Source organism: Mustela nigripes, chromosome 18, assembly GCF_022355385.1.
Source record: "Mustela nigripes isolate SB6536 chromosome 18, MUSNIG.SB6536, whole genome shotgun sequence".
NCBI classification, from domain to species: domain Eukaryota; kingdom Metazoa; phylum Chordata; class Mammalia; order Carnivora; family Mustelidae; genus Mustela; species Mustela nigripes.
Window position 1 is genome coordinate 328,413 of NC_081574.1, and position 21,289 is coordinate 349,701.

General features: G+C 51.1%; 1 protein-coding gene across 4 annotated transcripts in view; it reads left to right on the forward strand.

Annotated features, from left to right (window-relative positions):
• The first annotated feature begins 323 nt into the window (after positions 1 to 323).
• FBXO25 (F-box protein 25) overlaps positions 324 to 21,289 on the forward strand; it is a 50,156-nt gene continuing 29,190 nt past the window's right edge. For all 4 annotated transcript variants that reach the window (XM_059384107.1, XM_059384108.1, XM_059384109.1 and 1 more), the window contains exons 1-2: positions 324 to 407; positions 8,099 to 8,239. In XM_059384107.1, coding sequence (XP_059240090.1) covers positions 8,106 to 8,239 — 134 coding nt within the window. In that variant the 5' untranslated portion in view covers positions 324 to 407; positions 8,099 to 8,105. The remainder of the gene's footprint in view (positions 408 to 8,098; positions 8,240 to 21,289) is intronic.

Genomic DNA, 21,289 nt, shown 5'->3' on the forward strand with positions numbered 1-21,289 from the left:
CGTCGCGGCCCGACGACCCGCCGGCCCCGGCCCCGCCCCCCCACGCCCTCAGGTCAGCGCAGCGCGCCCTCCCACGCGCGGACACCGCCCCGCCCCGCGCCCGCGGGTTCGCGCGCCCCCGCACCCACTGAGCACGCGCAGGAGGCGGCGACGCGGGGCCCATTGCGCACGCGCGCGCCTCGGCCTCGGGAGCCGGGTAGCAACACGGCCACGCGGAGCCGCGGCTGCCAATCGGCGCGGCCCGGGGCGGGGCTAGAGGTCGGCGCTCCCCGGCCGGCGGCGGGCGACTTCCGGCAATAAAGCTCGGCGCCGCCGTCCGTGGGGCCCGAGGGCGTCTGCTCCCGCGGGGACCGAGGCGGCGCGCGCTCGCGGTGGGGACGGCGAACCCCCAGCCCTGCCCGCGCCAGGTAGGGTCGGGGGCCCGGGGCGCGCCGGTGGGGACCGAGGGCCCGGAGCCGCGCGGCGCGGCCTCCCCTCGGCCGCTGCCCTTCCCCGCGCTCGCGACCCCGCCGCCCCGGCCTCGCGCTCCGCGGGCGCTGCCTTCGGGGCCGGCGGCGGTTCCCGGGGCCCCTCCCGCCGGCGCGGCCGCCCCCGCGCGCCCCGGGCTCCCTCCCCCGGGGACGCCCGCCGCCTGCGCCTCGCGGCGCCCGCCCGCGCCCCTCCCCTGCCGCCGACCCCCGACCCCGGCCTCGCCCGCGTCCCCCCTGCTGTCCGGGCCCCGTCCGCGGCCCCAGCGTCCTGCCCGGGCCGGGCCCTCCGGCCTCCTCTGCGGCTCCGGCTGCGCCCCCCGTGCCGGTCGGCGGCTCCGCTGGCCTCCCCGTGCCTGAGCCTTGGTCCCAGCCTGTGTGGCGCCGGCGTCCTCCCCCGGCCTCGCCCGTCTCCCTGCGCCGGCCGCCGACCCGGGCCGCGCGTCGTCCTCTGCGCTGGGAGCCGCGGCGCTCCGCGGGCCTCCGCCGCCGGACGCGGGGTCGGAAACTCGGGGTGCAGAGAACACGTGCCGGCCTCGCCTTCCCGAGCTGCTCCCGCGCCCGCAGCCCGCAGCCCCGGCCGGGGACGCCGCTGGCCCTCGGGAGAGCGCACCGCCCGGGGGCCCTGCCCGTCGTGGTCCGGGCTCCGCCGCGGGGAGGCCTCTGCGGCCGCGCGTGGGGCCCTCCCGGGGCAGCCCAGGGCCCCGGCCCGCGCGCGGCTGTCCCTGCTGTTCCTGCGGGGTCGCGCTCCTCCGCACGGGCGGCCGTGCTCGCGTCCGACCCGCGTGACCCGCGATCCCGGCGGCCGGGCGCGGCGGAGCACGGGGCGCTGTGGGCTGGGGCCGGCGGCTCCCCGCACGGGACGACGCAGCTTGATTGGCGCGGGCACCGAGGGGGTTGGCACGCGCGTGCCGTGTCCCTGCGGGCCCGGAGCGGGTGCGGCCGCGGCCTCCGGCTCCCCGGGTGCGCGGCCGCCGGCTCTGTGCCGGGGGCGCGCGTCGTCCGGGCCGCGGACCTGCCGGCGCCGTCTGCGCCCCCGCGAGTCCTGGCCTGTGGCCGAGCGCCGGGCAGGACAGTTTGTTGTGCGCACGTTGTCCTTCGGGTTCTGTATTTAGGCCAGTCGTTACTTTCGACGTGTTTAGTGACCAATACGAGGTGACCCCGAGAGCCCCAGCGTTTTACGACCTTCCCTTTTCACGGGTGCCCAGGAAATGTCACAAACACGGGGAGAGAGCGTGGGTCCCGGACGCTCCAGAGACGAGACCCCGCGCGGCCGGGCGCTGGGCCGCACTTGGTTCTATAAAAGGGAGACTTAAGGCTGTAAAAGGGGGGTGTCGGGCACGGCTCCCGGGGGGCTCAGCGGGTCACAGCCTCTGCCTTCGGCTCAGGTCATGGTCTCGGCGTCCTGGGATGGAGTCCCGCATCGGGCTCTCTGCTCAGTGGGGAGCCTGCTTCCTCCTCTCTCTGCCTACTTGTGATCTCTGTCTGTCCAATAAATAAATAAAACCTTTAAAAAATGGGGGGTGATGGTAGCATTTTCTGTCCTTCGGGGAGGTTAGGGGCTGAGACCGTGCAGCCGGGTTGTTCAGAGGCTGGCCGGCCTCCCGCCGGAGCGGCCGTGCGCTGGGACACACCGGCTGAGAAGGGGCGCTCCTGCAGGAAGGCGTTTCTTGCCTGGGTCTGCGTCTCTCCTCCTGGGATTTCTTCTGGGCCAGGCAACCTGGGAGGTCCTGGGCTCCCACTTCTCTGTGTGCGCCATGAACGGAGGATGCGGAAGACTTTAGCCCCTTTGCTGGCTGACCTCAGTTAACCTGAAATGTGCGAAAACTGCAAATCCTAGTAGCTATTGCGCAACCGAGTAGCCGCCCTTTGAGTAGCTTTAAGTGCTTCATTTGAGGAGGAAGTTTTGCCTTTATTTTTTGTATTTCAAATTTTTCAAAACAAATGTGATTTTAATTAAAACTTATAAAGTTACAGCAATTCGGGTCTTTTAGCAAGGCAGATCAATAAATTTCCATAAAAGTGGTGGGCTGTTCCTCATTCCGGAGTGTAATAATGTTTTTTCCGTCTGCGAGTTTAGATGCTGGGAGTGTTTTTGAAAATTTGGTCCCAGGCATTTCAATTGCGCCTTGTCTTTTTTTTTTTCTTGTTTTTCCCTGATGGCTTTTTGTTGTTGCTTATAATAAACGCTTCTACCAGAGTCTGCCGTAGTTCGTGAACTGTATGGAATTCTAATTTCAGATAAAGCTTCATTACGATCCAGAGAACCTATGTCAGACCTATGAAGTGTGCACAGCTACGGCAAAACAGATCTTTTCGTCTGTGTTGGAGATATAGACCTTGGGAATGTTGTGTTTTGTGTCCGTGGTCTGTGCAGCTGGGCTTCGTTGCTTCCAACCCGTATAAATAGAAGCAGCCCTGAGCGCTCGGGCTAACCATGTGATTTCTCACAGGAGTTGCTGCAAAAGAGTTGATTATCTTCAAGCTGACTCTTAACTTCACGTGAAAACTTCGCGTAAATGTTCTGGGCGTTGCTTTGGAGGCCTGAGTAGAAGTGTCTTAAGCGGTGAGTGGGCATCGCGCCTACATGGACCAAGGCAGGGTTGCTGCGTCCTCACGTTGTCAGACAGGTGGTTAGCTGAGCTGTCGGCAGGAGGTTTCTGTTCCCCGAGCTGTGCTTTCTGCCCCGGTTCTCCCACGCCCTTTACCACCCGGGACCTGGCAGGTCATCTGCAGAATGACACTGCTCCTACCACTACATTGCCTAAAAACTCTTAATCATCTGGAGAGGAAAGTGTGAGTTTCCTTATTTGCTCTTATCTATTTTTTCAAAATTTTAAAAAATTATAATTAACATATAGTGTAATTTTTGGTTTCAGGAGTAATTCAGTGACTCATCACTGACATCAAACCCCCAGTACTCATCACAAGTGCTTAATGTCCGTCTCCCACCCAGCGCATTCCCCACCTCTACCCAGCAATTTATCACTGGTGTTTACCAAAAGGATACAGAAATACAGATTTGAAGGGGTACCTGTACCCTGGTGTTTCTAGCAGCATTACCCACAATAGCCAAAATAGAAACAGCCCAAATGTCCTCCCACCGATGAATGGATAAAGATGTGGCTCTTGTCTTTTTAGTTCTTGGACTAGGTAGTACACCTTCAGGGAAGGGACATACAGCAGAATAACGTGCTGGTCTGTGTTTACCTGTTACTGGAGTAATCTATATCTGGTCTGTGTAGCAGTGTTCTGCGTGCTGGCCACTTTTTATAAAAATACCGGTTTTTCTGAATCCGTCGTATATGACATTGGGAGACACGCTGGCAACTGTCGCAGTTGGTCCTCAGACATTTTTCTCTCGTCTGGTTTTTATGAGACTAGATTACGTTTTAAGCAGCATCTTCCCCATCATGGTTTGCACCTGCCTTGTTTGGGAGGCGCACATACTGTTGGAGACAATTTCAGATAACAACGGGCTGGATGTGGTAGTAGCGTCTGCATCTTAGGGTGATTGGTGGCCTGAAACAAGTCTGCAAGATGATACTTACGGGGCACCTGGGTGGCTCAGCAGGTGAAGCATCTGCCTTCAGCTGGGCGTCACGATCTCAGCGTCCTGGGATCAAGTCCCGCATCGGGCTCCTTGCTCAGTGGGGAGCCTGCTCCCTCTCCCTCTGACACTCCCCTCCAATTGTGCTCTCTCTGTCTCAAGTAAATAAATCTTTAAAAAAAACTTACAAAAATAGTGCTGAGATTTAAAAAATGATTCTGAAGTATCTTCTAAGATGAGAGTTTGAGGAGCGCCTGGGTGGCTCAGTGGGTTAAGCCTTTGCCTTCAGCTCGGGTCAGGATCCCGGAGTCCTGGGATGGAGCCCCGCATAGGGCTCTCTGCTCAGTGGGGAGCCTGCCTCCCCCTCTCTCTGTGCCTGCCTCTCTGCCTACTTGTAGTTTCTGTCAAATAAAATCTTTTTAAAAAATATAATAAAAAAAGAGTTTGAATGAACATGTGACTGTTAAAGATGTTTTTCCTGGAAAACCAAGTTTTGTTAAGGATGTGAGCACTTAAAAGTTGACCCAGGAATACTGTTGAAGGCTTAAAATTTTCTTCTAATTATTTTTGTTTCTTCTAAGCCAGTATAAATGTCTACTTAATAGCCCGTTTTTTGTTAGTTGTAATAGATATAGTTAGGAGATAATATTTGAACATTTCTGTCTCTCATGTACCTGTTAGAAATATTCCACATTAGCGAAATGCCCCAAGTCTACTTGGATGTGAGATTAATATGACATTATTATTTTTTTAAAGATTTTATTTATTTATTTGACAGAGAGAGATCACAAGTAGGCAGAGAGGCAGGCAGAGAGAGAGGAGGAAGCAGGCTCCCCACTGAGCAGAGAGCCGGATGCAGGACTCGATCCCAGGACCCTGAGATCATGACCTGAGCCGAAGGCAGAGGCTTTAACCCACTGAGCCACCCAGGCACCCCCGAGATTAATATGACATTATTGAAAGTGTTTTTGGTTGAGTTGTCTGCTATCTTTTTGTGGCTAAATCCAATATATACTTTTCAGTTCTTACTGTACTAGCTTGTTAAGTGTTGTCCTCTCTCAATCATTCCTTTTTTTTTAATTTTTAAATTTTTATTAACATATAATGTATTATTTGCCCCAGGAGCACAGGTCTGTGAATCGTCAGGCTTACACACTTCATAGCACTCACCATAGCACATACCTTCCCCAATGTCCATAACCCAACCACCGTCTCCCTATACCCCTGCCCCTGGCAACCCTCAGTTTGTTTTGTGAGAGTAAGAGTCTCTTATAGTTTTTCTCCCTCCCAATCCCGTCTTGTTTAACTTTTTCCTCCCTAACTCCCAAACCCCCCACGTTGCTTCTCAAATTCCTCATATTAGTGAGATCATATGATAATTGTTTTTCTCTGATTGACTTATTTCACTCAGCATAATACCCTCTAGTTCCATCCATGTCATTGCAAATGTAAGGTTTCATTTCTTTTGATGGCTGCATAGTATTCCATTGTGTGTGTGTGTGTGTGTGTGTGTGTGTGTGTGTATCACATCTTCTTTATCCATTCATCTGTTGATGGACATCTAGATCTTTCCATAGTTTGGCTATTATGGACATTGGGGCTATAAACATTCGGGTGCACATGCACCTTTAGATCTCTACATTTGTGCCTTTAGGGTAAATACCCAGTAGTGGGATTGCCAGGTCATAGGGTAGCTCTATTTTTGACTTTTTGAGGAACCTCCATGCTGTTTTCCAGAGTGGTTGCACCAGCTTGCATTCCCACCAACAGTGTAGGAGGGTTCCCCTTTCTCCGCATCCTCGCCAGCATCTGTCATTTCCTGACTTGTTGATTTTAGCCATTCTGACTGGTGTGAGGTGATACCTCATTGTGGTTTTGATTTGTATTTCCCTGATGCCGAGTGATATGGAGCATTTTTTCATGTGTCTGTTGACCATCTGGATGTCTTCTTTGCAGAAATGTCTGTTCATGTCCTCTGCCCATTTCTTGATTGGATTCGTTGTTCTTTGGGTGTTGAGTTTGATAAGCTCTTTCTAGATTTTGGATACTAGCCCTTTATCTGATATGTCATTTGCAAATATCTTCTCCCATTCTGTCAGTTGTCTTTTGGTTTTATTGACTATTTCCTTTGCTGTGCAAAAGCTTTTGATCTTGATGAAATCCCAATAGTTCATTTTTGCCCTTGCTTCCCTTGCCTTTGGCGATGTTTCTCGGAAGAAGATACTGTGGCTGAGGTCGAAGAGGTTGCTGCCTGTGTTCTCCTCAAGGATTTTGATGGATTCCTGCCTCACATTGAGGTCTTTCATCCATTTTGAGTCTATTTTTGTGTGTAGTATTAGGAAATGGTCCAGTTTCATTCTTCTGCATCATTCATTCCTTTCTTAAAATATGCTCCTCTCTTGGCTTCCTACTCCCTTCCCCTGCCTCTTCGGCTCTTCCTCTTCCGTTCCCTCTCTGGCTCCTCTACCTCTTGGCCCTCAAATGTCCTGGTCCCTTAGAGTGTTTCCCTTGGCTCTGTGTGTTCTCTCCTGTGGTATCATTCCTGTGGCTTTGCTTACTGCCTGAATGCTGGTGAGTTTCCTGTCACGGTCTCCAGCCTTCCCCTCTCTTCTAAGCCGTGGCTCTGTTTATGCATTGTTTACCCAGTGTTTACTGAGCTCCTTTGTGTGCTCCGTCACCCATAGATTCTCCTGTTCAATTGTCTGGGGTGAAGCTAACACTGTATGTTCTAACAGCCTCCAAGGCTGTAATGTTAACGCACAGCCAGTGTGGAGAACCAGTGAGCAAGAGGAAGGTCACTCCAGGCAGTGGAAGAGCTAGTATTCGAGGTCTTGCTCTCACCAAATTGCGAGCTTTATAAAAGTAATAATATCTGTGTCCTCATTTTTAAGGTCAGAATTTTTACACCTGGATTCGCACACGTGGATTCCAGGACAGTGCCTATCGCCATGGGTTCAGCAAAGCTAACAGGCCTGTCTGAAACTGAAATCAGCATCTCTTAGGTGCCAGAAGCTAACCCGGGCTGTCTCTGGTCTCCCCTCACACATCCAGCCAGTGTGGCATGTGGCCCTGCCCGGTGGGCCTACCTGGGTTAGCTGAGCACATGGCGCCTGGTTCCTTCAGCTCCACGCAAGGGCCAGACACAGCGTGCAAGACGGAAGTCCTTGTCTGCTCCTGGACTCTGCCTCCTGAATACTTTGAGACTCTCTCCTCCAGTGCAGCCACACTCCGAGCTGGTGGCCAGTGTTCTGTGACCGCCAGTCCTCGCTCCTTCTCCCTCGGTGCCACCCCCACCCTGGCCAGCTCCAGCTTCCCTCCTCACAGGGGGACCCCCGAGGCTCCTGAAAGGCTTGACTCCCAACAGATCCTTTATGTTCTGAAGCCCCTTCCTAGGCCCCTCTCTGCCCTCAGGGGAAAGTCCAGTTCTTTGATCTGATCACTTCCTATTCTCACTTCTCAACATCTAATGCCGTAAGCTTCAGCCAAACTGAAGAGCGCACAGTGCAGAACAGGAGAATGTCTCGTATTCCGTTGCTTCTGATTTCTAGTGAAGAGCATCTTCTCTGGTGTGATGCTCCCTGTTCTTCCTCCTCCACTGACCCCTGCTGACTCTGCGGGGAAGAGCTGAGATGGTAGCTCTGCTGAGCCCGTCCTGACCTGTGCAGTGGCCAGCTAGTCAGTGTCTTGATGTGTTAGTACACATCGAGGTGCTGTGTGACCGCCAAGGTCTCCTGAGCATTTAGGGTATGTGTAGGCATTTAAGTATTAAGAACTTTATTTTTGGGGCGCCTGGGTGGCTCAGTGGATTAAGCCTCTGCCTTTGGCTCAGATCATGATCTCAAGGTCCTGGGATCGAGCCCCACATCGGGCTCCCTGCTCCGTGGGGAGTCTGCCTCTCCCTCTCTCTCTGCCTGCCTCTCTGCCTACTTGTGATCTCTCTCTCTGTCAAATATATAAATAAAATCTTTTTTTTTTTTTTAAAAAAGAACTTTATTCTTAAAAATTAATTAACAAATGTTCTAAGTGAAAGGAAACTTGTTAACTGCACATAAGTTTTTAATGTAAATTAATTCTTTTACAGGAGAACTATGCCATTTTTGGGTCAGGACTGGAGATCTCCTGGATGGAGCTGGATTAAGACAGAAGATGGCTGGAAGCGATGCGAATCCTGGAGTCGGGACCTGGAGAGAGAGAATAACCCGCGTGCTCTCACTCACAGCGTGTAAGTTACAGCTGCACAGACCCTGTCCTTTGCTTGCCGCCCACGTAGGGTGAACGCCTTGTCATTGGCTGAGTTCGCCTGTACTCAGGGCTGATGAGAAGCCATACATTATTTAGGGGAAGACTGAGCCTAGATGATCTAGAACCTTCCCATAGGTGCCGCTTTCTTCTATTGAAGACATTTAATCCTTCCAATAATCTGAGAGAAGGGATTATGTTAACCCCATGTTCTAGCTGAGGAACCTCAGTATATCAGGATGTGGTTCTGGCGGCATACGTCCGAGACCTTGTGCAAGACAAATGCATTTTTCTCTCTTGGGAGCCTGAGTGGGTGGAGTGAGTTTGATCTGGGAAGGAAGGACATTCTGTGTGGCGGCTGTGCTGTCCCAAGAGCATAGTGTCCTCTGCTCAGCCTGTGGTGGAGCATCGCTCTCAGCGTCTGCGTCCCGGTCAGTAGGGTCGGAGACGAGGAGACGTGGTCACGCTTGCTCATACCTCAGTGGCTAGAGCACTAGACTCCGAGGAAGGCGGGGTTTTCTCTGTGCGGGGGAGCATCCCGATGACCCAGGCCGCACAAGCTCGGAAGCACGGCCTGAGAGGTGGCAGTCTGCCTCATTGGTGCTGCTGGGACGGCTGGAGAACTGGGAGGTCTCAGAACCTCTCCTTCAAGGTGTTGTGGGTCACGCAGTTGATTTTATTCTCTGTTTTTACTTGGCATTTGCATAATTACCAACTGTATTTTTAACTGATGGGCAATCTGATTTTTTTAATCACTTTATTATTTTTCATCATGGTAAGTGTACTTTTCAGTCCGCTCCCCTGCTTTCCCCGTCCCTCACCACCTCTGCTAACCAGCAGTGCATCTCTGTTGTCAGGAGGCTGCTGCTGGGTTTGTCTCTCTCCCTTCCTCCCCTCCCCCACTTTGTTCATCTGTGTTGTTTCTTAAATTCCACATATAAGTGAGATCTTAGGGTCCTTGTCTTTATCTAATTACATTCTGTGTAATCTCCAGTTCCATCCATGTCGGTGCAAATGGTGGGTGTTCATCCTTTCTGACGGCGGAGTCATATTGTTTTGTGTATATGGACCACATCTTGATCCATTCATCTGCTGATGGACATCTAGGTTCTTTCCATAGTTTGGCTATTGTGGACATTGCTGCTGTAAACATTCGGGTGCACGTGCCCCTTTGGATCACTACGTTTGTATCTTTAGGGTAAATACCCAGTAGTGCAATTGCTGGGTCATAGGGTAGCTCTATTTTCAACATTTTGAGGAACCTCCATGCTGTTTTCCAGAGTGGCTGCACCAGCTCACATTCCCACCAGCAGTGTAGGAGGGTTCCCCTTTCTCTGCATCCTCGCCAGCATCTGTCATTTCCTGACTTGTTGATTTTAGCCATTCTGACTGGTGTGAGGTGGCATCTCATTGTGGTTTTGATTTGTATTTCCCTGATGCCCAGTGATATGGAGCACTTTTTCATGTATCTGTTGGCCATCTGGATGTCTTCTTTGCAGAAATGTCTCTTCATTCTGCCCATTAAAAAAAAAAAAAAAAAAAGACTTACTTGTTTTAGAGAGCGAGCACATGAATGCATGTGTTGGGGGGGCAGAGGGAGAGAATCTCACACAGACTCCCCACTGAGTTTGAATCCCAACAAAGTGTTCAATCCCATAACCCCGAGATCATCACCTGAGCTAAAACCAGGAGTCAGAGGGACGCGTGGGTGGCTCAGTTGGTTAGGCAGCTGCCTTCGGCTCAGGTCATGATCTCAGCGTCCTGGGATCGAGTCCCACATCCGGCTCCTTGCTCCGCAGGAAGCCTGCTTCTCCCTCTGCCTGCCATTCTGTCTGCCTGTGCTCGCTCTCTCCCCCTCTCTGACAAATAAATAAATAAAATCTTTAAAAAAAAATAAAAATAAAAATAAAACCAGGAGTCAGATGCATAACTGCACCACCCAGGTGCCCCATTCCACTCACTTTTTAGTTGGATAATTTATTTTTTGGGTGTTGAGTTTAATAAGTTCTTTATAGATTTTGGATACTAGCTCTATATCTGATATGTCATTTATAAATACCTTTCTCCATCTGTGGGCTGCCTTTTAGTTTTGCTGATTGTTTCCTTCTCTGTGCAGAAGCTTTTTATTTTGATATAGTCCCAAGAGTTTATTTTTGCTTTAGGCTGTCTGATTTTTTTTGACAGAAGTTTAGTAGCTTTAGCTTAGAGATAGGTTTTTGTAGTATTTAAAGCGGAAATTAATTTATATTTCAGATTATAGTAAAGATAACATGTTACATTTACTGAGCTTATAGTGTGACATTTTTCTGCCATTCTGAATTTTATTCAATATTCATGGCTGTAAATTTTATATGAGATTGGTAATTATGTATGCTACTAGTATTAGATGATGTTACACAGCTGTGGATTTTCGAAGTTACTTTTTATCTTACAGTTTTCATGGCAAATTATTTAAATTTGAGCTTGATCAAATACATCCAGAAATGTCTGGTGCCTGATGGACCCTGATGCTAACTGAATTGTGGGGGTCCTGCAGTCAGCGTTATGGGGGGTCAGCGGGCTGTGCGTGTCAAACGCCACTACCGCTCCTCCTTCACTCAGGGATTTGCATGTTTGTGGGTTTTTTCCTCATGCATTTTCCTCCCTCATCCCACACATCTTAAACATCTGAGAATTAAATGCCTTCTGTAGACACACAGTCAGAGAGTACAGTCAGACCCATTTTCTTTGCATAATAGACTCTGTGTCCGCCTGGCTCACTCCCCGCCCCTCGCCCCCATCACACTGCTTCCAGAGCCCCTTGAAGTCAGAAGCTCCGCTCACTGGTGCTTCTCCGCATGTGGTGGAAACTACCTGGTGCCCTTACTGACACGGCGGTCGTGCATCAGCCGTGGACCACCCGCCGATGGCGAGGCGAAGGGAGAGTTAGCACTCCGTCTTTACGATGTCCGATCTAGTAGCTGCTTCTTCCCTACTCCACCTGTTTTCTTTGTCTTTTTTCTTTTTTCTTTGCTCCTTTTTCCTCTTCCCATAAAATGTGTATCCAGACCTGTAGGGAGAAGCCACTGATGACCCAGAACTCCAACAAATGTCTGATATTTTTCTTTCTCTGGAGGAAAAAGCAATTTAATTTTGAACCTAAAATTTGATAAAATAAAACCATAGGTAACCACCGTTTCAAATTGCTGTATAAAATGACCTTGTCTTCCCCTGAATGTCTTTGACTCAAACAGCACTCCCAATTCTTTGGTTTAGGGTAGCCTTTCTAAAACTAGGAAAATTGCTGTAAAAATCATTTAGGCAATCAAGATTTTAACCAACTTAAAAAAAAAAATTTCAAATTTTTTTTATAAACATATGATGTATTATTAGCCCCAGGGGTACAGGTCTGTGAATCACCATCTCACCAACTTTTTTAATCTTTTTTTTTTTTTTTTGTAATGGGCATGAAAATAGAAGGCCTTTCAATATCCCCCTACTCTCTTTTCGCCTCATTTTAGTATTAAAAGTGCGGAGAAAATAGGTAAGAAATCACCCAGTTCAGCATGTTGGTTCAGGTAGCCAGTCGGTTCACACTTAGAATCCTGATTAAGCTGCTTTTCAAAGCAGCATTCATGATGTTTCGGAGGTTAGCGATGACAGAGCAAATGTCCATCCCGTTCTGATGGTTGGTTCTTCACATGAGAGACGCGTGGGCTTACCCCGTCTCGTCCTGCAGAGCACAGTGTGCTCTCCGGGGGGTCCGTATTTTTTCTAGCAGACGCAGACTGGTGAGGGAGGCTGAGTGTGTGCCCATCGCAGCGTCCATGCAGCCGGACGGTGGGGAGGTGCAGAATCAACGGGAGAGTAGCTAACGGACTGGACCAGGAGAAGGGGAGCACCCAAACAGACCTGGGGGCTTGGCCGTGGGGAGAACGTACTAAGGAGTAATCCGGCTCAGCCTCTCCCTCAGGACCTGGTTGGCATGTAGTTTTCTCCCTGGTGACAGTCTTGTATGATTTTTGCAAAGAGAAGGCAAAAGAGGAGTGTCTGGACACTGCACGTCTTTGAGATGTCAGAGCCTTTCCCATCGGTTGCACTGTTGTCAGGAACTGTAGTCTCGGGGGACTCCAGAGCCGGGAGGCCCTCCTCGTCCTGGGAGGCTGCAGTGTGATGGGGGGTGTGTGCTCAGCTCTGTTCTAATGGTGACATTTCTAAGGTTTTCTCCCTTTGTGGTTAGTAAACCTTTTCATTGCATTATTTTTATTGGCCTCTCCTTAACCATTGTTTCCAATCCAAGTTTGAGGTGTTGTTTTTTTTTTTTAATTTATTTACATACTTGAGCAAGAGCGCATGAGCAGAGGGAGAGGGAGAAGCCGACACCATGCTGAGCCCTGAGTCCTATGTGAGACTTGAACTCACAACCCTGAGATCACAGCCTGAGCTGAAATCAAGAATCAGACGCTGCTCTGACTGCACCCCTTAGGTGCCCCCCAAGTTTGAGTATTTTAAGGCTGATTTTGCTCATTTGGTTCTCAATGGGCGGAGCATTGTAAATTTGGGGCACCACAGGAAGTACCATCAACTCTAACAGTTCCCAGGGTATCTGAAGTTAATTGAATTCTTTAAAGAACATCCTTAAGTTGTGGGTACCCCCAAGGAAAAAGGAAAGAGGCTGTGTTTTTGGTTCCCTCATGAGAATGCAGAACGGTTCTCAGATAATGATGATGGGGAGGACTCATGAGGTCATCTGGGCCTTGAATAGGAGCTGGTCCTGTTGGCCACAGGGCCTGGGTGAGGAGACATTCCCCTGCGCCGTTATTTAGTCGGAGAAGCACCCCTGTCATCTGTGTTTTTCCCTGAGGATCTTCATTGGCTCAGCCCTCCTTGGGTTGTTTCTTCAGCGGCTGGAAAGAAGCCTGGAAGTCTATGCGCCGTAGAAGTGCGGTTCAGCTGCGTCCGACGCCGCGTTGAGTGTCTCAGGCAGCATTTGTTGTTACTGCCTTGTTGGGGAATGATGTCCTGTGGATCGTCAATGCCGGGCTGACCCTGTTTTCATATTGCATTTTCGCCAGTCGTAAAGCAAGAGGAGTACAGTCCTGTATCATGGAACAGGAAAGCCAGAGTCCTGTCTCGTAGGTCGCATCTCTTCCGCGGAGTTAACCAGCTGCGTCCCGCTTGTCTCGTCCGATGTCCGAGGGCCGTGCTGATGCGTTCTGAGCCGAGGCCGTTTATCACTCAGTGTGAGTTCAGAGCCGACCGGGGCGCTCACACAGCCTGGCCGCTTCCGGCTGGATCTTCATTCCTGGGCCGCCTTCTCTCCACCCCCGGAAGCCTGTCCCTGTGGTCTGACACCTTGAATGTCGGCGTCGTGGTCCTGAAACAGTGGTTTCGACTGGCCTGTGCTCTCCCCTTGCGTCTCTGTGTCCGGCTTGCATTGTGTGACCTGTTGTTTTCAGCGATGCTCTTGCTGATACCCAAAGCTTCCATTCTGTTCCTTTTTTTTTTCCCCCAATAGACCCACTTAGCAGATTCTTAACCCTGACGTGAGCTGCCGGGCACTGGAAGAGGGGGAGGTCGCACTGGGGACCCCGCGGGGCCACTGCGAGTTCCCTCTTCCCTCCCTCCTTTGCTCTCATCAGCTCGCTCAGTGCGGTGCTCGCTCCCTGGTGGCTCGCCGTGCCCCCCATTTCCTCGTTCTTCCACGGATCCGGGAGACTCGTGCTTACTGACCGCCCGCTCCGTGCCCGGCGGCCCCCAGTGCGGCCCCCAGTGCTGCGCAGCAGCTGTGGCCTTGTGAGGGCTGCGGCAGAGCTCTTCCTTCCCCTGTGACTTCTGAGTCTCAGCGCAACCTGAGTGTGCGCTGCCCTGGGCGTCTGAAGACAGCAGGCTTGTTCCCAGAAGCCTGAAGCTCTGTTCCTTTCCTCTTTTTCTTTTTTTTTTTTTTTTAAGATTTTATTTATTTATTTGACAGACAGAGATCACAAGCAGGCAGAGAGGCAGGCAGAGAGAGAGAGGAGGAAGCAGGCTCCCTGCCAAGCAGAGAGCCTGACACCGGGCTGGATCCCAGGACCCTGGGATCATGACCTGAGCCAAAGGCAGAGGCTTTAATCCACTGAGCCACCCAGGCGTCCCTCTGGCCCTTTTTTCCAGCACACTTAAGGTGTTGGAATCGGACGCTTTGTAGGCTTTAACTGACTCCCTCATGGCCCACAGAGCTCAGTTAGCTGTCCCAGCCCCAGTGTGGACACCTGTGGGAGGAGGGCCTGAGACCGGATGCCTCGCTGAGGGGAGGGGGTGACTTGCAGGCAGGCAGGAAGGACACCACTTTCGAGTCCCCTCCAGGAAAGAGCCACTTACAGACAGGGGCCTGCGTCTTCCTTCGTCCCGTGGGTGCATGGACAGATCCTCCATGAGCCAGCCCTGAGAGCCGCCTGGTTCTTACTGTACCGTTGCCCGTGCTCGGTACACAAGGTGTTGGCCCTGCTGGGCCAGCAGAACATGGAAACCCCAAACCCAGGCCCTGATGGAACTGTCATTCTGGTGCGACGGACAGAAGGGGACGAAATGTGCGCAGTGCGTGGCTTGTTCCACGTGACAAGTGCTGCGGAGGGGACAAGCTCGTGTCGAGGGGGTACGTGGAAGTGTGGGGGGGCTCCCCGAGGAAGGGGTCTGCTGAGAGGAAGCTCCAGGGGACAGGGGTATGCTCAGCAGGGGCAGCAGGACACCGGATGCTGCAGTGGACCAGGGCCAGGCCCGGGGACACTCTGCCTGTGCTGTGGGGATGTGGGCTTCTCCCCAAGGGAGGGGGCAGTCCCAGGTGCTCCACGGAGGGAAAGTCCGTTCAGGTCAGACTTTCACAGGCTCCTTCTGCCCGCCGTGTTAGGAATGGGCTGCGGGAGCAAAGACTCACAGTGATCCCCATGGCGTGGGATGATGGAGGGGACAGGTGAGAGAGGTGGTCATGGCGTGGGGACAGTGGAGGTGTTGGGGGAGGTGACAAGGTGCAGGTGGGTGTGTGTGTTGCAGCCGGAGCTCCCAGGGCTGGCTGAGAGGTTGAGGGAATGCGTGTGCTGGTAAAGGGGAGGCGAGCAGGGAGCACGGGGGGACAGAGTTCTCCTCTTGTTCCCATGCACAAGACTGCGGAGTGCTGCCAAGTGGGTGTCCCCGGGGGTGCGCAAGCAGGGCGGGCGCGTGTTGCGTGTTCCGGTACGGTGGTCTCCGTGCATGTGCCTGACGTCAGGGTGCGTTCATGGGACTGCGCGTCCGCCTTTCTTGCCACTGTTGGTTGTGGAAGTCGTTCACGCCAGTGCCCGTGGACTTGCCGCATCTCGTACTGCGTCGGTCCGGGAGTTCTTCACCCAGGTCTCGCTGACCCCGTGTGTTTCCCGTTGTTTCCGTCAAGGTGCACCGCTGTGACCGTTAGCCAAGTCTCGGGCGTGCAGCCCGGCGGTTCAGTGTTTGTACGCGGTGTGGAATGACCAGCACAGTCCAGGGAACAGGGGCCCTTCTGGTCCTTACACATTGTTTCTGGTGAGGAGAATGGGTAGGGTTTTCTCTGTCAGCAGCTCGCGAGTGTGTGCTACAGCATCCTCCGTTCCAGTCACCACGCCAGACCCCTGTCCTCCAGGCTCACCTTTTAAGGGGAAGCTGGTGAACTTTGACCCCCAGTACTCATTTGGCACATTCCCCGCCTACCGGCTCTGGTGACCAGCGGCCAGCAATCTCTCTGGTCTCTGTGTCTCTGAGGGTCACTTGTCATGTGTAGACGCACACAGAAGTGAGACCATCTGGTGTCTGTCCTTCTGCACCTGACTGATCCACTCGGCTCGGCCCTCTGAGGGGGCCCCTGTGTTGCTGGAAGTGCTAAGATGGCGTGCGCTTTCCCGGCTGAGTAATGCTCTGTCGTACGAACGCAGGCCCCGTCGTCTTTGTCCGTGTATCCATCGATGGACACTTAGGTGGTCCCCATGTCTTTGTTACCGTGCACAGGGCGGCAGTGATCGGCGGGGGGGGGCAGATGTGATTTCACAGCAGCGTCTTCATCTTCTCCCTGTGAATACCCAGAAGTGGTCTGAGCGTGTCCACGCCGCCTAAAGCAGTCTACAGACTCGGGCCGTCCCTATCGAAATTACCGAATTTTGATATCAAAACAGAGCCTGGAGCTCGGGTCATGATCTCAGAGTCCTGGGATCGAGTCCCGCATCGGGCTTCCAGCTCCGCAGGGAGCCTGCTTCTCCCTCTGACCTTCTCCTCTCATGCTTTCTGAGGAAGCTCCGTGCTGTTTTCCAGAGCGGCCGCACCAGCTCGCATCCCCACCAGCCGTGCAGGAGGCTCCCCTTGCTCCGCAGCCTCGCCAGCACCTGTCGTTTCCTGACTGGTTGGTTTTAGCCGTTCTGACTGGTGTGACGTCGGATCTCGTATTTTTTAAAAATTTGATACACATTTAAAAAATTGATACACATTTCTGATAATTATGATCACCTTTTCATGTACCTGTTGGCCATTTGTATGTCTCCTTTGGAAAAATGTCTGTTCAGGTCTTCCGCCCATTTTTTTAAAAAGATTTTATTTGTTTATTTGACAGAGATCACAAGTAGGCAGAGAGGGAGGAGAAAGCAGACTCCCCATGGAGCAGAGAGCCCGACGCGGGCCTCGATCCCAGCCCCTGGGACCATGACGGGAGCTGAAGGCAGAAGCTTAACCCACTGAGCCACCCAGTCTCCCCAACTTATGCCCATTTTAAATTGGAATGTTTTTATTTTGCTGTTGAGTCTAAAGTTCTTTATATATTTTGGATACTAATTCTATATCAGGTTTATGATTTGCAGATATTTTCTCCCATTTACTACGTTGCCTTGTCATGTGCTGTGCAAAAGTTTCACTTATAACGACTCTGAAATTTGGTACCTACTTTTCCTCTGCTAACTTTGATTTATTCTTCTCCTTTAGTTCCTTGAGATATGAAGCTAGTTTGAGATTTTTCTGGTTTTCCCACTTAGTCGTTTACCACTCTGAAATTCCCCTGCAGAACTTCTGTATGTGTCGCTGTGTTGTTTTCCATTTTCATTTGTCTCAGGATGTTTTCTTACTTCTCTTTTGTTTTCTTGTTAGACCCATTGGTTGTGCAGTAATGGGTTGTTGTAACGCTATACATCTGTTAATTTTCCAGTTTGCTTCTTCCTGCTTTCTAGTTTCATATCATTGTGGTCAGAAAACATATTTGATATCATTTCTATCTTCTTAAATTTAGGAAGATTTTTGTTTTATGGCCTAACCTGTGATCTGTGCTGGAGAATGTGCCATGCGCAATGAAGTAGGAATTTTGGAGGGAAAGTTGTGTGTGTACCTGTTAAGTCCTATCTGGTTTCATGTGTCCTGTAAGGCTGTTGTTGGACTTACTGATTTTCTGTGAGGGTTATCTCTCCATTGATGAAATGAGGGTATTACATCCTCTGTGATTATTAGATCTGTTAATATTTTCTTTATTTCGGTACCTCTATGTTGGATGCAGAAGCACCTACAGATGTTGTATCTTCTTGTTGGAATGACCCCTTTATCTTTATGCAGTGACCTTCTGTGTCTGTTACTGTAGCCTTTGTCTTGGAGTCTGTTTCAGGAGGTGTATGGCACTACCGCAGCTTTTCCTTTGGGTCTCCATCGGCTTGCACGATCTTTTGTCCCTCACTCAGTCTGTGTGTCCTTCCTTCTCAAGGGAGTCTGTTAGGCCGCACGCAGATGGGTCTTGTTCTTTTATCCGTTTGGCCCGTCTGTGTCATGCGACAGCAGAAGTTCGTCCTTCCTCATTTCAAGTCATTGCTGATCGGTCTGGACTTACTGCCATTTTGTTCGTTTCTGGTAGTTATGTGTCTTTCTCTCTGTTTCTTGCTCCTCTGGGTCTTTTCCTTTGTGATTTGATGATTTCCTATGTTGGTATGCTTCCCTTGGTCCCTCGTAATCTTTTGGGTTTCCACAATAGGTTTTTGTTTCGTGGCCACCACAAGGCTCACATAAAACAGCTCTATTTATAGCCATCTGTTTTAATTGGATAACTTAAGTTGGAAGACATTCTAAAGCTTTATATCTTACCACCCCTGTTATGTTTTTGATTCCACAATTCACATCTTTTAATCTTGTGTATCTGTTAAGAAATAATTGTATTTTTACTGTTTTTTAAATCCTTATATTAGCTTTATTAGTAATTAACGCACCACTTTTACAATATTAGAGTATTCTGGATTTTAGTATATATTTACCATTACCAGTGAAATTCGTGTTTTCTTTTTTCTTTTTTTTGGAAATTCATGTTTTCATATTTTTCTTGTTACTAATCAGTACCCTCTCGTGTCAGCTTGAAGAAGTCCTTTGAACACTTCTTGTAAGGCTAGTCTGGTGGCGATTAAATCCTTTAAATCTTGCTTATCTATAAAACTCTTTCTCTCTGCTCAGTTCCGCAGGACAGCTTCGCTTGGGTAGAGGCATCTCAGCTCTTTCAGCGAATCTATTACGCCACTTGCTCTGGCCGGCACAGTTCCTACTGAAAAACCTGCAGGGAGTCTTAGAGGTTCTCTTGTCTGCCGCAGATGGTCTTTCTCGTGCTGCTTAACTTTCAACGTTCAATTATAGTGTGTCTTGGTGTGGATCCCTTTGGGTTCATCTTACTGGAACTCTGAGCTTCCTGGGTCTGGATGTCTGTTTCTGTCCCCAGGGTAAGAGGTTCTCAGCCATTTTTCCTTCAAATGAGTCCCCTGCCCCCCCTTTCTCTCTGTTCTTCTGGGGAGCCTGTAATGAGAATGCAGGTCCCCTTGGTGTTCATAATTCCCTTAAGATCACTTAATTTTTTCTCCTTTTTGCTTCTCTGACTGGGTGGGTCCCGCTGTCTGTTGGACCCCTCGCCTGCTCTTGCCTTGAGTCTGCGGTGGGTCCTCCTGCTGCCGTGTGCGGTGCGGGACTCCTCCTGATACCTCCGCACATTTTCTGTCTCTGCCCAGCCGTTCTTCCTGGGAGCTCAGGGAGCACCCGTAGGACCGTTACCTTGAACTCTGTCAGGTATTGAACGTTTTATCAGGTAAGTTACTTACTTTTGTCTCACTAAGGTTTGTTTTCTCGGGTTTGATCTTTTTTTTTTTTTTTTTTAAAGATTTTATTTATTTATTTGACAGAGAGAGATCACAAGTAGACGGAGAGGCAGGCAGAGAGAGAGAGAGGGAAGCAGACTCCCCGCTGAGCAGAGAGCCCAATAGGGGACTCGATCCCAGGACCCTAAGATCATGACCTGAGCCGAAGGCAGCGGCTTAACCCACTGAGCCACCCAGGCGCCCTCGGGTTTGATCTTTTTATTTCATGCATACGACTCTGTTTCTTCATTTTACTTGACTCTCCCTGTGGGTTTTTCTGCATTAGAGGAAACCATCAGCTCATTGGCCGCGTCTGGGCGATGCAACTTCTCAGTCAGCCCTGCCCTCAGTCTTGGTCACCTCGCAGGTCTTCATGGCCGTCCAGGCTGTCTCTTGCTGCTTACGGGCTCCTAGTCCTTGAGAGTGCACCCAAGCCAGGCTGTGCTCCGGGGGCGGGTCTCAGGCAGCCCCCGATTGCGGCTGACGGGCGGCCAGACCCGTGGGCAGCAGTGTAGAGTACGCGAGTGTGACCCTGCTGGCCACCAGAGCCGGGAGATCTGACCGTGTCCCTGGTTGGCAGCCACGGAAAGCTGCCTGCTGGGTGCGTGGATGGGCTCCTTTCCAGATGTGGCAGGAGAGCACAGAGAGGTTCCCTCCAGTATGTGTGTAGGGAGGCCGTGTCCGTCAGCTCCAAGGCGTGTGTCAGATTGTAGGCCTGCCCCTTCACCCCACCCCCAAACCAAGGCCAGTGCCTTATAAAGAGCCAGGGAGCCTCGTTCCCAGAAAGTCTGTGCTGGGCCGCAGGATGGGGGAGTCGGCACACGGAGCTCTATGAGAGCCGTTTTCACTTGCCTTGGCCTTGTGTCCGTGGCTTGTGTCCGTGGCCTTCCCAGCTGGACGTTTGAGGGTTTGTCTCTCATGCAGGTTGCCGGTGTTGGGGTTCCCACGGAAGTTCAAGCCCTTTGCTCTTCAGGGACAAGCTTGTGGTTGTGATTGGCTCCCAATCGTGTGTCGCTGTGCTGGGCCCCAGTAGGGTGCACGGCGAGATTGTGTCTCAGCCTCTCCCACCTGCTCTCGTGGTGGTATTTCTTGTTCACTCGATGTGGAGGAGCTGCTCAGGGAGGAAGTTGTTCCTTGGCTACAGAGCCTTGGTGTGTGCAAGGGGGGTGTTGGGCTCAGGGTCCTCCTGTGTCGCCGCCTTGAGCCGGCGCAGAGGCTGTTGTCCCGAGGTTTTAGGCTATGTTTCAGGGTCCGTGGGGATGAGTCGCTTCCCCTCGCCGCTGCTCCCGCTCCCACGTGTCTCCCGCTTCTTAGGTGCACTTTATAGTCAACCCCCGCCTCTAAGGGAGAATCTGAGTTTTAGTGGTGTCTTACCAAATTTATCGGTTTTATTTCTTCTAGTTTACAAGAGCATTTTGTAATATAGTCCTTCACAGTCTTTAAATTTTCTGTTTGCACTGATAATTTTCTCCTTGTCATTGTGAAATGTAAGTGTTTGTGCTTTAATTTCTCTGATAAGCTATCTTGTGCTTCATCTTGCTGACTAGTTTCTGCGGAGGACTAGCTTTGGATTTTTTAGCGCTGCCTTTTTTCGAGTTATTGGGAGTTGCTTTTATCTTTAGTAATTCATTCTCTAGCTTTCCAAAATGTATGTCTAAGTTATTCACTTTTCTTAGGTTTTTATCTGTCTATCTGTATTTAAATTACATGTACTTGATGCTGTGATTTCCTGTGACGGTTGTTTTCCTGGAGTCCCATGAATTCCGATGTATGTTTCCCGTCTCCTCGGGGGTGTGCTGCTCACATGTGGGGTTTGTGTCTGACTTTGCCCTCTGAGCTCATCCCGGCTCTTTGCGTTGTGGAGCCGAGCCGCGCCCTCTGTACTTCTGCTCCGTGGGGCCGCAGTGACCCGTGTTTCAGACGCCGTCGTGTCTGTG